Raw genomic sequence first — 17,733 nt, forward strand, 5'->3', positions numbered from 1 at the left:
CTAAAACTGTTATGTTGTTTTAGATATTCAACTTTATCATAGTGAGACCTTAGAGCTCATGCTACGTAGATGGTCCAAGTTGGAGAAAGACTTTAAAACAAAGAATGGAAGATATGATATTAGTAAAATCCCTGACATATATGACTGTATAAAATATGATGTCCAGCATAATGGTTCCTTGAAATTAGAAAACACAATAGAATTATATAGGCTTTCAAAGGCATTAGCAGATATTGTTATCCCTCAGGTAAGTAATTCCTACATATCAATTTTCTTGTACTGTTATATAGATACTTTCAAAATGTCTATCAGTGGATAAAAGATAGTTGGTTTTTGTGTCCCAGTAAACCTATAATTTTAAAAAGGAAAGTAACTAATTATGAATTTATATTTTAAACTTTTTGTTATATTAAATCATTGTTTGATTTTTTTAATAGTTTGTAGTGACTTTTTAAAATTTAAGAATTGATACTCTTAATAATAATATGCTAACAACAAACAAGACAACTGAAAATAGGATGGGATAAATCACTTAAGTATTTATTGGGCATTTATTGTGCACCTACCAGCTCTGTGCTATGGGAATGTGTGCAAAGTGGGAGAAAAAGGTAGTTGTGTACCTATATAAATTTTGGAAGTTTTTTTTACTTTATGTGGAAGTATTTTGAAAATAATATTTAGAGGCCAGGATGTAAGTAGTTATTTGTGGGGTGTGGTAGAGGTGGAAGGGGGGCCTTTTCATTATAGGAGAGTAAAAATAGAGGTGTAACCAAAATTCAGATAACTGAAATGTAATTAAACAGAGAATCAGATGATAATAAAGAGACAGGTGACAAGACAAGTTGAAATAAGAGATGTGTTAGAAGAAAACAGTTGCAGATGCCCTTTGGAGAACTTTTTTCAACTCAATTACTAAAAGATCATTTGGACATTGTAAAAGGGAGATTGGAGTAAATCACACATTCCAACTGTGAACCAAAGTTAAAAAGCAGGAAAAATGAAATACAGTTGATTTTTGAACAATGTGGGTTTGAACTGTAATGGGTCCACTTATATGCAGATTTTTTACAATAGTAAATACTACAGTACTGCACGATCCACATATCCACAGTTGAATCTGCCATGGATGCAGAACCACAAATCAGTTATTCTCGAATTTTCAATGGTGTGCAGGGTTGGTGCTCCTAACCTCCACGTTGTTCAAGGGTCACTGTACATGAAAAGTGTAAAGATTGTATATGAAAGTAGCCTCACTTAAAGATACTCATATATAGAAAACAGTGGGAAGGTTCCTTAATAACTAAAGATAGAACTATTTTATGATCCAGCAATCCCACTCCCATATATCCAGAAAAGATAAAAACTCTTAATTCAGAAAGATACATGCATTCCAGTGTTCATAGCAACACTGTTTACAATAGCCAAGACATGGAAACAACTGAAGTGCCCATCAATGGATGATTGGTTTAAGAAGATGTGGTATGTGTATGTATATATACGTATATATATATATCTACACACATATACATATATATACACACACACACATATACATACACACACACCATGGAATATTACTCAGCCATAAAAACAAAATATTGCCATTTGCAGCAACATGGATGGACCTAGAGAGCATCGTACTAACTGAATTAAGTCAGAGGAAGACATATATTATATGATATCACTTGTATGTGGAATCTAAAAAATAGTACAAATGAATCTATATTAAAAAGTGGAAACAGACTCATAGACATAGAAAACAAACTTACGGTTACCAAAGGGGAAAGGGAGAGGGGGGATGATAAAGAGTATGGGATACACACTGCTATACATAAAATAGATAAGCAACAAGGATTTACTGTATAGCACAGGGCACTATATTCAGTATCTTGTAATAACCTATAATGGAAAATTATCTGAGAAAATATTGGATTGGCCAAAAAGTTCGTTCGGTTTTTATGTTCTAGAAAAACCCGGACGAACCTTTTGGCCAACCCAATATATAACTGAATCACTTTGCTGTACATACTGTAAATCTACTACAATTAAAACTATACTTCAGGACTTCCCTGGTGGCACAGTGGTTAAGAATCCGCCTGCCAATGCAGGGGACATGAGTTTGATCCCTGGTCCGGGAAGATCCTACATGCTGAGAAGCAACTAAGCTCATGTGCCACAACTACTGAGCCTGTGCTCTAGAGCCCGCGAGCTGCAACTAGTGAGCCTGCGCACCACAACTACTGAAGCCCACGTGCTCTAGAGCCCATGAGCCGCAACTACTGAAGCCCGCGTGCTCTGGGGCCTGCAAGCCACAACTACTGAGCCTGCGTTCTGCAACTACTGAAGCCGGCATGCCTAGAGCCCGTGCTCCACAAGGGAGGCCACCACAATGAGAAATGCATGCACTGCAATGAAGACCCAGCACAGCAAAAAAAAAAAAAAAAACTATACTTCAGTGTCCTTTTCCTAATATTCACAGAATATCCAGGAAAAACTAGAGACTTTGAAAAACTGGGAATTCAGACTGCACAACTTACCTATAAGTATTTCTGTACATGTTAAAGTTTAGCTTATTCTTTCAGCATGAAAGAACAACTATTTATTTGTTTGGTCAGTATATATGATGTAGACAGGTTTAAGTATATTGTGTAAATCAGTGATTTGAAAATAAATTCTCTTTACAAGAGGATAAAAATATCTCATACTGCAAGAATATGTCTTTGGGCCTCACTATAAGAAACATAGACTTAGAAAACAAGGACTTAGTCTCTGACATCTTTCATTTGCTAAATAGAAGAGAAGTTTTATTCTGCAAAAGAGGTTTTATTTTACACAATAAAAAGTTGTATTTTTATAACAGATAAGATATTTTAAGATTAACATCAAAATGAACACACTAAATTCTGCAGATCTCGGTTTTAGCTACATGGTATAGATATTATAGAACTAACACTGATTTCATTATAACTCGTTCGGTAAAGTTACTAAATCAACATCCATCTTTGTTATGAAATTCAAGATAGAGAATTCATTCAAATTTTACGTACTAATAAATCTGAGAAAGAATGGTTACTCTTAATTCTGGTAAGCATGTAATTAGTTTGCATTGGAAGCATACATAAGACTGATTATTTTTCATCGTTTTGGATTGCTTTGACATTATTCCAAGCTCAGTGCATCTTAGTTGTACTTATTCTTACAATGAAGATTATTTCAAAGTATACTTTTAACAGATAGGCTGTAAATATGTGACCCTCTAAAATATTTATTGTAGGTATATGCATTTTTCAAGGTAGGCTTTCAGTATATCTGAATGTTTCACCTACTCAGTGGCTAAATAAATACACTAATGATTTATTAGCATAATCATGTCTGTGTTGTTACATGGCTTATTTAATCTCAAGCCTCTTCTTTCTCAGTTATGTATACTAAACATTCTAGAATTGGGAATGAAAAGTTTGTTTCTAAGAGTTGGGCTCAAAAGAAAACTTACGTATTAATGAGTTTTAGATGATAATTTTTCCTACTTACATAGTGTCTGTATTTTAGGTACATTAGTTATATAGCTGAAGAAATTTCCACCATCTCCTTGTAACTTAAATTTTTATAATGAATTTTTTTAAAGCATTATAATTAGAAGAAACACTAAAGATTAGAGATGGTAAGGAAAGATTTGAGACATCATTTGTATCACTCAACTTATCTGTCATGCTCAACTATTCTCAGTCTCACTTATAGTAATTTTCTTATGATGCAATTAGGTTAGATTTTCTCAACAGTCTGAGAACTTATTTGAAGACATCTCCAATTATTTATCTTGGATAAATTATCTTTGAAGTCTTAGGGCTCTTTGGACAATATTATGCCCAAGCTTCCAGGAATCAGTCTTAGTTTTGTCCAATTCATAATTAAATTTTGATAATTTTATAACTTTAAAAACAAAGGTCTTTTTATTATGCTTTCCTCGAGTTCCAAGATTATAAATTGAGGAGAGGGCAGAAACTTGGGATTTCTTCCTTTTTAAAGAACTGTTGAATTCAGTTAAGTAAATATTATGCTTTGTTACTTTAGTCTCCATGGACAAGATTTAGGTATTTAGGTATCAATCACTGAACAGATAACTCAAATTGTAAACATATTTATAGTAATTGTAATAAAGCTGTAATTTGTAATGGAAAAATGAGAAATTTGCACGTTTACTTGACAAAGAATATTTCAAGCTTAGAGACTTGATGACTTAGTCAAATAGTGTAATATTTTGACTAGATTAATAGAGTATTGCTATCTTTGCAGGAAAAATGTAGATGTGTTCTGCTATGTCTCCAAAAAATCAATTTTCACTCTTACATTGCATTAATTCTTATAGCTATGGTGTGTGAATTATGTAATTCTAATCATATGTAAGCTTAAGTATGATCAACATGATTTTTTAGTTACTTTGAGAATTAATAGTTTTAATTATGGTAGGTATTTTTGCTGTGATAAAATCAACTTTTTAGCCTCAGTGCTCAGAAAATAGCCCTGATTTACAAATGATACTTAAAAATTGGGAATTCCCTGGCGGTCCAGTGGTGTGGACTCTGTGCTTTCACTGACAAGGGCCTGGGTTCAATTACTGGTCGGGGAACTAAGATCTTGCAAGCCGCACGGCATGACCAAAAAAAAAAAATGGTACTTAAAAATAATCACAATGGAATGTGACATCAGCATCATGGTGGTGTGACATGCTCCCTTTGTCTCTCCCCTTCAATCTACAACAGTAAAACATGCATAACTCAACAAAGGTGCCTCTGCTCAACACACCAGCATGCCACAAAATTCCATACATCTGTATACCTGAAAGTGGCTGGACTGAAACATATAGAGGAGGTGGAACCAGGGGAACAGTACAGGCGGTACCTGTGATCCCAGACTCCTAGCCACAGTTGGCTGAGCCTGCAGCCTCAGAGAACCCAGGAGCGGTGGCACACACGATTCCAGACTCTCAGCTTCAGTGGCATCCATGGCCACAAGGAACCGGGCATTAGTGACAGTGGGGCCTGCAACCCCAGCCAGGGAGGTCCCTGTAGCTCTCACTACCCCCTGCAACTGCCTGTAGTGGCAGTGCCCTTGAATGCTACAATCCTGGACACAGCAGGGGTACCTGTGACCCTGGCTCCCTCACCCACCTTATTGGTCCCCTTGTAATGGTGGAGCCTAAAACCTTTGAGACCCTGAACACCGTGGAGGTGCCTCCTCTTCCAGTGCCCTAGGCAATGACACCAGCACCACCAGCAACAACAAGGCACCAATGACCCTGGAGGCACAATAGCAACAACGAGCACACCGGGTAACAACTCTAGCAGGTGTGGTGGACTGTCAAAAGTGTCATTTCTCAAATATGACCAAAGGCAGCTCACGTAAGAAAAACCAAAATCTTGTGCTATAGTGCAACCTACTGGAAAAGAGAAAAAAGGCCTCTAAATACTAATCTGTTGAATTGTGAGAACGAAGTTTAAAAAAACACTTTACTTAAAGAAGAAAACTCTTCACACTTCAAATGTGCCAGCAGAGGAACATAAAACACCATAAAGAACCACAGTAACACAGTATCACAAAGAGAAAATGACAGTTCCCCAGAAACTGAACTTAAAGTCTTGGAATATTGTAAACTAACTGGTAGAGAATTCAAAATGGCTATCATTAAAAAAAAAAAAAAAAAAGCTAATATGAAGAAACTCAACGAGCTTCAAGAAAACTCAGAAAGGTAGTCCAGTGAGCTCAGGAATAAAATGAGTGAATAGAAGAAATACTTTACCAAAGAGACCAAAAAAACTCTTAAAAATATGTATAGCTGATTCACTTCGTTATAAAGCAGAACCTAACATACCATTGTAAAGCAATTATACTCCAATAAAGATATTAAAAAAAAAAACCAAACAGAAATTCTGGATCTGAAGAATTCAAGAAATAAGATGGAGAATGCATTAGAAAGTATTGGAAATAGAGCAGACTATATGGAAGAGAGAATTAGTGAGCTTGAAGATAGAATTATGGAAGTGCTACAGGTAGGAGAGGAGAGAGAATTAAGATCTAAAACAATGAGGGAATTCTTTGAGAACTGTCTGATTCTATTTGGAAGGGCAACATCAGGATGCTGGCTGTCCCAGAAGGAGAAGAGAGGGGGAAGGGAACAGAAAGTTTATTTAAAGAAATAATAACTGAGAACTTCCCAAATCTAGGGATGGAACTGGATATACAAGTTCATGAAGCTAAAAGAATTCCTGAATCCCTAAATGGTGAAAAAACTGTAACCTATCCCTCTAAGATCAGGAGCAACACAAAGATGCCCATTCTCACCATTCTTATTCAATATAGTATTGGAAGTCCTAGCCAGAATAATTAGGTAAGAAAAAGAAATAAAAGGGATCCAAATTGAAAAGGAAGAAGTTAAACTGTGACTATTGGCAATGATATGATTTTATGTTTAGAAAACCCTGAAGACTCCTCAAAAAAACTGTTAGAAGTAATAAATACAGAAAAGTTGCAGGGCATAAAATCAACATACAAAAATTTGCCGCATGTCTATACACTAACAACAAACTAACAGAAAATGAAATTAAGAAAATCCCATTTACAATCTCAACAAAAAGAATAAAGTACCTAGGAATAAATTTAAGCAAGGTAATAAGAGACCTGTGCACTAAAAACTGTAAGACATTGTTGAAAGAATTTGAAGACCCAAAGAAATGGAAAGATATCCCATGCTCGTGGATTGGAAGAATTAACATTGTGAATGTGACCATATTACCTAAAGCAGTCTATAGATTTAATGCAATTCCTGTCAAACTCCTAGTGACATTTTTCACAGAAATAGAACAAAAAATTCTAAAATTTATATGGAACAAAAGACCCCAAATAGCCAAAGCAGTCCTAAGAAAAAAAGAACAAAGCTGGAGTTATCACACTCGCTGATTTCAAATTATACTACAAAGCTATAGTAATCAAAACAGTATGATATTGACAGAAAAGCAGACATGTAGATGTATGGAACAGAATTGAGAGCCCAGAAACAAACCCGCACATATATGGACAATTAGTTTATGATAAAGGAGCCAAGAACATACAATGGAAAAAGCATAGTGTCTTCAATATAGTATTGGGAAAACTGGACAGCCACATGCCAAAGAATGAAACTAGACCACTATATCACACCATACACAAAACTCAAAATGTATTAAAGACTAGAATGTAAGACCTGAAACCATAAAACTAAAAGAAAACATAGTATGCTCCTTGAAGTTGGTCTTAGCAATATCTTTTTGGATATGTTTCCTTGGGCAGGGAAACAGAAGCAAAAATAAACAAATGGGACTACATCAAACTAAAAAGCTCTGTACAGTAAAGTAAATCATCAACTAAACGAAAAGACAACCTACCGAATGGGAGAAGATATTTAAAATCATATATTCAATTTGGGGGTAATATCCAAAATATATGAAGAACTCATACAACTCAACAACAACAAAAAAACAGCCTGATTAAACAATGGGTAGAGGAGCTAAATATTTTTCCAAAGAAGACATACAGATTGCCAGGAGGCTCATGAAAAGATATTCAACATCATTAATTATTAGAGAAATGCAAATCAAAACCACAGTGAGAGATCACCTCAGGCCTGTTAGAATGGCTGTTATCAAAAAGGCAAGAAATAACTAGTACTGGAGAGGATGTGGAAAAAAGTGTGGTACACTGTTGGTGGGAATGTAAATTGGTGCAGCCACTATGGAAAACAGTATGGAGATTCCTCAAAAAATTAAGAGTAGAAATACCCTATGATCCAGGTATTCCACTTCTGGGTATTTATCTGAAGAATATGAAGACTCTAATTCGAATAGATACATGCACCCTGTGTTCATTGTGGCGTTATTTACAATAGCCAAGATATGGAAAGTGCCCATTGATGAATGGATGGATGAAGAAGTAGTATATATAATACAATGGAATACATAAAAAAGATACAATCTTGCCATTTGTGGCAACATGGATGGACCTTGAGGGTGTTATGATAAATAAGTCATTCAAAGAAAAACTAATACTATATGATTTCACTCAAATGTGAAATATTAAAAATTTTTTTAAATAAATGAACAAACCAAGCAAAACAAACATGTATTTATAGAGAAAAGAGTAATAATTACCAGAAGGGAAAGGGGGTGAATTGAGTATAGGGGGTAAACTGTATGGTGATGGGTAGAAACAACTTTTGGTGTTGAGCATACTGTAGTTTATACAGAAGTCAAAATATAATGTATGCATGAGACATGTTATAAACCAATGTTACCTCAGTAAATTAAATAAATAGTAAAAGAGCCTCGATGGTATGATGGAAGATAAGAACATCTAAAGATTATATTTGTTATTAAGAGTCTTAATTGAGATGGCACACATTTATTGAAGTTTGAAGATCATTTCTTTGGTGATTGTATTATGAAATGCAGAGGATTCTTTATAATAGCATTTGCAATATAAAGTCCAATGATACTCTCATTAAATATCACCACATAATAAGCTTTCAAGTATCTTCATCTGTTATTTTAATCAGTTCTTTTTATGGCAGAAATATTATAAGAGAACTTGGGTATCTAACAATTAATTATTTGGTCCTAGTTGGTTGTGGCAGCTTGCTTTTTCAGCTCTACAAAATATGTCACTGTTTTGAAGGGAAAGGTTTTTTTATTATGAAAGTAATATATCTTTGTTATAAAATTAGAAAATATAGATATAGCCAAAAAAAAAAAATCAGTATGCCATTACCAACTAGAGAAAAACATTTCACTGTTTTGGAAAATTCTAAAAGGCCTTTTTCCTTAAATTCATGGATAAAATTTTTTTCATAAATTTGTATATATAACAAATGTATTCTTTGCAAAAATGGAACCAGGAAATGCATACTATTTTATAACCTGATTTTTTTTTTCTTGGCATCAAGAAAGTTTTTCCAAATCAGTAAAGCTAAATATACTTCATTTTTCCTAATGGCTGAATGATGTGATGTAATAATAACTATTTAACCAATTTCTCACATTTGGAAATGTGGATTCTTTTACTTTCTTTCACTCTCCTTATACATATGTCTTCTACATACAATCAAGATTTCCAGAACTCTTTTACCAGTTTTGTTACAGACTAGCAGTGTATGAGAGTGCCTGTTTCATTACACCTTGCTAATAACAACAGAAAAATTTCCTTTGATGATTTTAATTTCAACATTTTCCTTTTGTTTACACATACATACACAATTGCATACATATTTCTTTTTTTCATACCAATTTCACAGTCATCTATGTTGGTGAGATTATTTAACCAACCAAGCTTTTGTGTTTAAGGTAAATGACCCAAGAGGTTCCATCTTCATACGTCTTCCATCTAATCAGTCAGCCTTTTCTTTATTAGGCAGTTTTGAGATTTATTATCCATACTAAAGTTTTGCCATCTGGGAAGTACCTGATAACAGGAAGTAGCCTTTAAATACAGGTATCCCAGAAGGAACTTGGAGAGAAAGAGTGTGCCTGTTTCTTCCCTCTTTTCTACTCTTCCTTCTTTCCCTCTCTGTCCCTGCCTCCCTCCGCCTCTACCCCACTTTCTGCCCTCTTCCTCTTATACCCTCTCTTCCCATCTACACACACATCGCAGATTTTTTTCTTATATCAGGTCATTTTCTCATCTACCCCTTTGGACTGTAATTTTTATTATAATTATTACAATTACTATGTTTTCTTAACACTTTGGATTGTAATTCCTCATTTAATTAACTTATAATGTTATAGAGCTCATTAAGTTTGATAATTTCATGGCATTTTTGGCTAACCACTAGTTAAAACTTCTACAGTATTGGCCAAAGGCTTTTAAATAATTTGTTAACCTTTTTAATTTTTGACATCCAAATAGACAAAAATTTCATGGTTTCAATTTATATTTCTTTCTGTATGTTTATTGACTATTTGTTCTGTGCTTTCGTGTTTGTGCCCTTAATCCATCTTTCTTTTAGGGTTGTTTCTACATTTAAAACCTGATTGAGTTGAATACTGTTCATAAAGATTACATTCATCCATTCATCCTATCCTCTTTAGAAATTACTTTCTTTTTCATTTCCACCAAAAAAAAATTCTTCTAATTATACTCAATACTTTGGGGAATAGTGTACTTGAAGTTGCAGAAATGTAAACTAGGAACATTGTATAATGTTCAGAAGAGGCTTAATAAAAATACTTGTCGCTCACTAAAATTCTTAAATTTAGTAGTACCTTTACTGGAGTTCTTTATTACTATACCCTTTTTCTAATGTTGTGTATTTTCTGCTCAGGAATATGGTATAACTAAAGCTGAAAAACTGGAGATTGCCAAAGGCTACTGTACTCCTCTAGTTAGAAAAATTCGCTCAGATCTTCAAAGGACACAAGATGATGACACTGTAAATAAACTCCACCCTGTGTAAGAGACTGTACTGGTATTTAAGTCTATAGGCATCTGTTTTTGCATTCTTCAAATCTAATTACTTTTTAATGTTCCTATGGCTAAATCAGGAGTGTATCACTTGGCACACTGTGGAAATAAATATTACCTAGGTATTTCTAATAGTTAACTTCCAACCAAGGTTCTTTTTGGCTCCAAATTGGAGAAAAAACTGTGGCAAACAGGGAAAGGGGATGTGTTTTATCATTCACATGTGATCATCAGTGATCATCCTCATTCAGCAGTATTAACATCTGTGAGCTTCTTTAGTGCTGTGACCTCTTTCATTATTAATAAAGGTGCTTAAATGACCTATTTACAGTGAACTTGACTAATATTAACACTTCTTTGACTAATCTCAGTGGTCCCAGTTAGTTCCAGTTATCTTCATGTTAGAGGAATAGCTGCTAAGATAACGCCTCAATTGTGATTGGAAGAGTGATAGATTTGCTTACTATGTTCTTTTACTTCTAGTAAGATTAAATTCCATTTTACAAAATAATTTCATTAGTTAAGTTTTAACTGCATGGTTATGTTTTAACACTGTCTGCTCCTTACTTTAGGTATTCCAGAGGTGTTCTGTCACCTGAACGTCATGTCCGTACCAGATTATATTTCACCAGTGAAAGTCATGTACATTCTTTACTGTCTATTCTTCGCTATGGTGCCTTATGTGATGTAAGTAGAATAAGTTATATAAATCTATTTAACAAATATGTGTTATTGAATTTGTAATCGAATCACTAACACCATTTTTTACTGTGCAGTTTTTAATAATTTATTATTTACCATCATTTGTCAAGGGTATACTGTATACCAAGCACTCTGCTAGATGTTGGAGATAATGACATGTTCTCTTCCCTTTGGAGAAGATCCATTTAAGCAAACAATAATACAAAATATTGTAGGTGATGTTACAGGCCAGTGGCAGTGAGACAAAGAGAAGCTGATGAATTTGCATTATTTAGGGGTTAGAATCAATAGGACTTGGTGTTTGGTTGGACATTGTGACTCTTATTTACTGTTATGTAATGAATCATACCAAAGGTTACTGCCTTAAAACAACCACAGCCATTTTATTTTTCTCTCTCATGGTTTAAAGGCTGACTGTGATCAGGCAGTTTTGCATTGGGTCTCTCGTGAGGTTGCAGTCAGACAGTGGCTTGGGCTCAAGTCATCTCACAACTTTCTTCTCATGCCTGGTGCTTGATGCGCTGGCTGTCACGTGGGACCTTGGCTGGGGTTGTTGACAAGAATACCTACAATGGCCTCTTCCGGTGACCTGCTTCCTCAGAACATAGCAGCTGAGTTCCAAAAGTGAACTTCCTAAAAGAGCAAGGAGCAAGCACAAAGAATTTTTATGACCTAACTTATGAAGTTATGTAGTATCACTTCTGCTGAGCTTTTTTGGTGGAGGCAGTCACAGAGGTCCATCCAGGTTCAAGGGGTGGGGAATAGACCCATATTACTAGATGAGTGGAGTATCACTGTCACTTCTTATTGTAAGATGAATACTTGGGATTGGATGTATTTTAGTGGCCATATTTGGAAAACAGAGTCTATCACAGTATGTCCGTTACCCACACAATCCATATTTCTCCCTCACGCAAAATTCACGTAATCTCTCCTCCAGTATTCCCTCAGGCTTATCTATTATAGCATAAACTTGACATCCAGGATCTCATTATCTAAATCAGGTCCAGGTATGGATGGGACTCCTTGGGCAGAGCTCCTTGAATTCTCAAGAGAACTCAATCTCATTTCAAAGACCTATGAACTGAAGATACCAATTGTCTGTCCTTCATACATTCGACATACAGTGGTGGGATAAGCATAGAATAACTGCTGTAGATAACCTTTTCAAAAGAGGGGAAAACAGAAGGTACACCATGGTCACTGGTCCATAGCAATTTTGAAATCTGCTTAGGTACTTACTGCCCATTCCTTAATTAGGGCTCTGTCATACTGCCAGGGAGTTGTTTATAATGGTTCATGGCTTCGTACTTTGGGTTCTTGATTGCTTCATCTAGGTCATCCTTCCTTTTCCATAAAAAGTAGCTCACATTTGCAGCTAAGTAGTTTTCTTTAACCTGCTTCCTGTCCAAGGAAGTTTTGGGATCCAAAGGTCTGTTTATTTTTAGTTCAAGATGGTGTAATTTAAAAAACAAAGCAAAAAGGAGTAACTTATAATCTACTTTATTAAACAGTTCACACCCACAAATCTTAAGAATAAGCCCATTTCTACATTGGGCTCCCTCTGTGTCTACTGAGGGATAGTACTCAGCAGTCCTTATTGCTTAATAGTGAGTATCTGAGAGACATGCTAGTATAATCCTGAGAAAGTCTTTGCGTCTTTGAAAGGTCTGTGAGCCTTAAATCTTTCTGAAGTCTTAGCGTTTTTACAATCACACCCATGTTTTCATGACAGATTCCTGCGTTTCTGTTCTTCCTGGAAGCCACTTTTTAACTATAGCATTTTTTGCTCTCTGGAGAGGCTAGGAATGAGAAACAGTTTTATTTCTGAACTCTGCAAGTCTTGGCTCCTTTAATTAACCATTTCCCTGTAGTTTATCTCCCTCCTCTCATAGTTCATCACAGGCAGTGAGAAGAATCTTGGTGGCCTTTTGAGAATTTTTCCTGGAATTTTTGGTAGCTAGCTCATTGAGTTCCACTGTCTACAGGCTACAGTGTTTCTACACTTTATGCCACTACATAGCAAGGGTTCTTTTTCCTATAGTTTCCGGTAACATTTTTTTTTAACCTTCCTATAGTCCCTCACCAACAACCTCCTCAGTGCCCTTGCAGGCTTTCACTAACACTCTCTTTTTGAGGCATTTTAACTTTCACCAACACTCTCCTTGAGGCCCTTTCTTTGCTTACAGGTGTGGAAGGTAAGAAAGAAAAGAGAGTCAAGAAAGGTTCCCATATTTCTAACAGGATCATCTACAAAATTACCCATCATTCACTGAAAGTAACACTTGGGGGAGTATCAGGCACTAGAAGGAAAGTAATGAGGTTAGATAGCTTGAATTTGAGGCACTAGTAGGCTAGTCAAGTGAAGATGACCAGTAGTATGTTTATATGTAAGGCTAGAGGTTTGGGTTAAAGGTACAGAGTTGGGAAGCCAACATATTAATGATGGCTGAGGCAGTGGCTATTAATAAGATTCCCAGGAAGTTTGTATTTGAAAAAATTTAAAAAATGGTGTTTTAGAGATTGGCAGTGGAAGTGATAACCAGACAAACTTAGAAATTTTAATATCCCCTTTCTTCCTCAGTACACTCAAACCACAGATTATCTAGAATACAGTGTCACTTCTATTATATATCAAAAATATCTTTTCAGCCATCTCCAAACTAGCAAAAAATAAGAATTAAAAAACTTTTTCTATGTATATATTGGCATATACATTTATGCACATCTATAAAAAAAATAATCTTTAAAAGAAAATGAATTCAACTTTGTTTTCTTTTGTACTTTTTAAAATAAAGGGCAGTGAAATGTATGAAGATTTGGTGTATGTCTCCTGATTCTTAATTTCTCTTATCATTGGGCCTTGATGAATAGTTATTATCAGAGTTACCCTAAGACTATGTAAGTGTTCTGTTCCCATCAAATTTTCCAATTCATATGTTCTTTTCTCTTGTTTTTATTTCTTTTTTATTCCTTAATAGAATAGCAAAGTGGCATCCCTCACATACATATGAGGATTAGTGGAGCTTTAATAAAAGAAATAGAGAAAAAAAATGACCCTTAATTAGCAAGGCAAGAGCTTATATATCCATTAGTAATGATGGAATTGTTTTAGGGGAGGAGAGATACATCTCTTATGTGGTCACCTTTTAACTTTATTGCACTTATTTATAAGGTAGAAAGAACATAGAAGATGTAAGAATGGAGAGAAAGCCTATAATTGGAGCATAATAGTGAGTGATGGATAAAATTGTAACAGATAAGTTTGGAGAGGCATGCCTTGAGGATTCTAAGAGGATTGGGAAGCCATTAAAAGGTTTTAAGCAGGGAAGTGAATGGCTTTGGTTGCTGTGTAGACAATAGATAGATAGAAGTAGATATGAGGAAACCATTTAGGGAGCTATCACAGTGATCTAAAGAAAGATGATGTAGTTTAGACTTAGGGTGGTGGCAGTAGAATGAAAGCTTGTTGAGTATATATTGCATTCAGCTACATTTCTAAAACAAAAGCTGAACAACTCCATTCTCATAAAAATCTGGGGTTTAAAAAAATTACGTGCTTACTAAAGTGAAAATTAAGATCTATACCAAAATGATGTCCTGTTTTCTAATTTTAAAACTTTTAAAAATTTATTTGAACTATAATTAATTATCCCAACTCATATTATCCTAATAAGAGCCTGTAGCTAATATACTTAAAACCTTGTTTGGTCTCTTCCCAGTTGAAATTTTTCATTTTTCAATGTAGACTTGGTAAAATCTATCTCTCCATAATAGACTTTTAAAAAGGTTTGTTAAGGAAATAAGATTATAAACAAGATTTCAAGGAATATATTTAATGATCCTTAATTGTTAAAAAAAAAGATTTTTATGAATTCTTGCATATTACTTGTATTCAGGAGGATGCTACAAAATATGTAATTTTATTTGTTCATTACAGCAGACCTAGCAAAGTCTGTAACTGCACCACTGAATTAGATATTAGATGGTGTTCTTATTAATAATGCCATATCACAGAGTCTAATAGATCTTTTCAATCTTGAAAAATTTTAGTATTTAATTAAAACCCATCACTTATAATAATTCACATCTAGTGAAACTCAGTAATGCTATGCTAATTTATGTTTTTCCTATCAATTTTGAAAAAAAAAGTATATACATCTTTGCACACATCCCCTCCTCAAACACAGACATAGACATACACACACAAACACACACAGATGGAGTTTGTACTCTGGAGTGTTGCTTAAGCTGGGAGCAACTGCTCTAGAGCATTTAGAGGTATGAATAGCCATTTGTTGAAATAAAGCTAAGAATACATGTAATTACACAAATTACATGATGTGGCTTTAACTTTACTTTTCCAAAAACTTCAGAAGTGGAATGCTTCCTCAGAGATACATAATGTCTAAATTTAAGGAGGAAATATGTGCTGAATTTTAAAAAAATAGGTAATCAGCATGTGGTCTTGAGTTTGGGCTTTTGCATTCAAATTTTATTTTTTTAAAACAAAGCATATTCCATACTAAATTCCAAAATATTGTATATCTTACTGTATACAAAAAAATTGTTGGATGCTTTTCTGTATTTGTAATATTTATGACATAAAATGAAGGCTATTATCTCTCATGTACATAAGGTCTAAGTGGACCCTGTTGACTATTGACTGTAGAGTTTGAACTTTGAATAGTTTTGCCTTTTCAGATAGAATTTTCTACTTTGAATGCTTGTAATACATGTTCTCTAAGATCCCTTTCAGTTCTGATGCTCTTTAATTACATGTTTAAAGACCATTGATTCTCTAAATGCAGGTGGGGTGGTGAAGGAGATGGTTTTAAGAATCTGCCTATGCCTCCTCCTGCTGATTGTTTTAAAATATCTCTATAGTGTTAATGAGGGATATTTACTACTTTTATGCGATAGTATTCTGTTTATGAAGCATGACACTATATTAGTTACTTTGGGACTTAAGGTTAACAACTGCCCCTTACCCTTAGAATTCAGTTATAGGTATCATATTTCAAGAGATTCTTTATTTTTACTTTGAGTTATTTTTTAAAAAAAATTACCACTGAAGTGTCTAATACTACTGCTTAGAGATTTTAAAACTAATTTATTTAAGCTTAAGTAATTTATTGAGATTTAAATGAGTGGAGTTATTTTGAAAGACTGTGTGTATAAGTATTCACCTCATTTGTGTGGTATCAATCAGGATTAAATAAATTACCATAATGAAAATAAAGTGGTTTTAAAGTAACATAATATGAGAAAATGCTTACCATTTACCTTTTGTTCAGGAATCAAAGGATGAACAGTGGAAACGAGCTATGGATTATTTAAATGTTGTCAATGAACTCAACTACATGACTCAGATTGTTATCATGCTTTACGAGGATCCTAACAAGGTAACAGAGTCTTGATTTGCGTGTGTTACCAGAGGTAAATAAATAATTCGAAGTTTCTCATTTTGAAAGTGTTCTGTAATATTTTTTTAGGATCTTTCCTCTGAGGAACGCTTTCATGTTGAATTACATTTTAGTCCAGGAGCCAAAGGATGTGAAGAAGACAAAAATTTACCATCTGGCTATGGATATAGACCAGCTTCAAGGGAGGTAATGAAGATGAAATTTTCATTGCTTAGTTACTATAGTTCTAAATATAAATGAGGTTTCTTTAAGAATTTTCTATTATGTACTATAATTCTTATCTCAACTATGTAGCAAGATGGTTTAAATTTCTTGAAGTATGATTTGGGTAGACAACATTTTTACGCATATTAGAATTTTATATTTTATCTTTTCTCTAGATTTTTTGGATTTTAAGATCAGTACTTAGAATGGATAACTATAATTTTTGTTTTTGTCCCCAGGTCCTACTTGAGGACTAGTCCATTCTTTACTGTGCTAAGCACTTGTTATGAATTACTGCATTTTAATTTTTAACCTTACAAAAGTTAAATATGTACTCAGCTTTAAACTTTTTTTACTAAACTATAATACATATTCATAAACATACCTAAATCATAAGTGTGTAGTTTAATGATATATCACAAAATGAACACAATTGTAAAACAACTAGCCAGGTTATAGATAGAATATCATTCTAGAAGAACCAGTTGTGCCCCCTCTGTCTCACAACCTCCCTGCCTTCTCCCCAAAGTTACCTACTATCATGACTTTTGGCACCATAGATTAATTTTGTCTATTTTTGGACTTTATGATCACAAATGAAATCACAAAATATGTGCTTTTTTGGGGCGGAGAGTGGGTTTGGCTTCTTTCATTATGTGTTTGAGATTCATGTGTTCTTCATTTTTGTTGCCATGTAGGATTACATTAAATAAATATGGTGCAGTTTATTAATCCATTTCACTATGATGATCATCTGATTTGTTTCCAGTTCAAGGTTTGAAGATGGATGCTTTTATGAAGATTCTTGTTCAGGTCTTTTTCTGAACATACGTACACATTTCTTTTGGATATATATGTAGGTGTAAAATTGCTGGGTTATAGGGTATGCATATGTTCAACTTTTTAAAATACAGTT

General features: G+C 34.2%; 1 protein-coding gene across 3 annotated transcripts in view; it reads left to right on the top strand.

Moving 5' to 3' along the window:
• Positions 1 to 17,733, top strand: part of PPIP5K2 (diphosphoinositol pentakisphosphate kinase 2) — an 81,219-nt gene that overhangs the window by 41,648 nt on the left and 21,838 nt on the right. For all 3 annotated transcript variants that reach the window (XM_059916851.1, XM_059916852.1, XM_059916853.1), the window contains 5 exons: positions 24 to 247; positions 10,346 to 10,473; positions 11,058 to 11,172; positions 16,485 to 16,592; positions 16,683 to 16,799. In XM_059916851.1, the coding sequence (XP_059772834.1) occupies positions 24 to 247; positions 10,346 to 10,473; positions 11,058 to 11,172; positions 16,485 to 16,592; positions 16,683 to 16,799 (692 nt within the window). The remainder of the gene's footprint in view (positions 1 to 23; positions 248 to 10,345; positions 10,474 to 11,057; positions 11,173 to 16,484; positions 16,593 to 16,682; positions 16,800 to 17,733) is intronic.

This window comes from Balaenoptera ricei, chromosome 3 (genome assembly GCF_028023285.1).
Source record: "Balaenoptera ricei isolate mBalRic1 chromosome 3, mBalRic1.hap2, whole genome shotgun sequence".
NCBI lineage: Eukaryota > Metazoa > Chordata > Mammalia > Artiodactyla > Balaenopteridae > Balaenoptera > Balaenoptera ricei.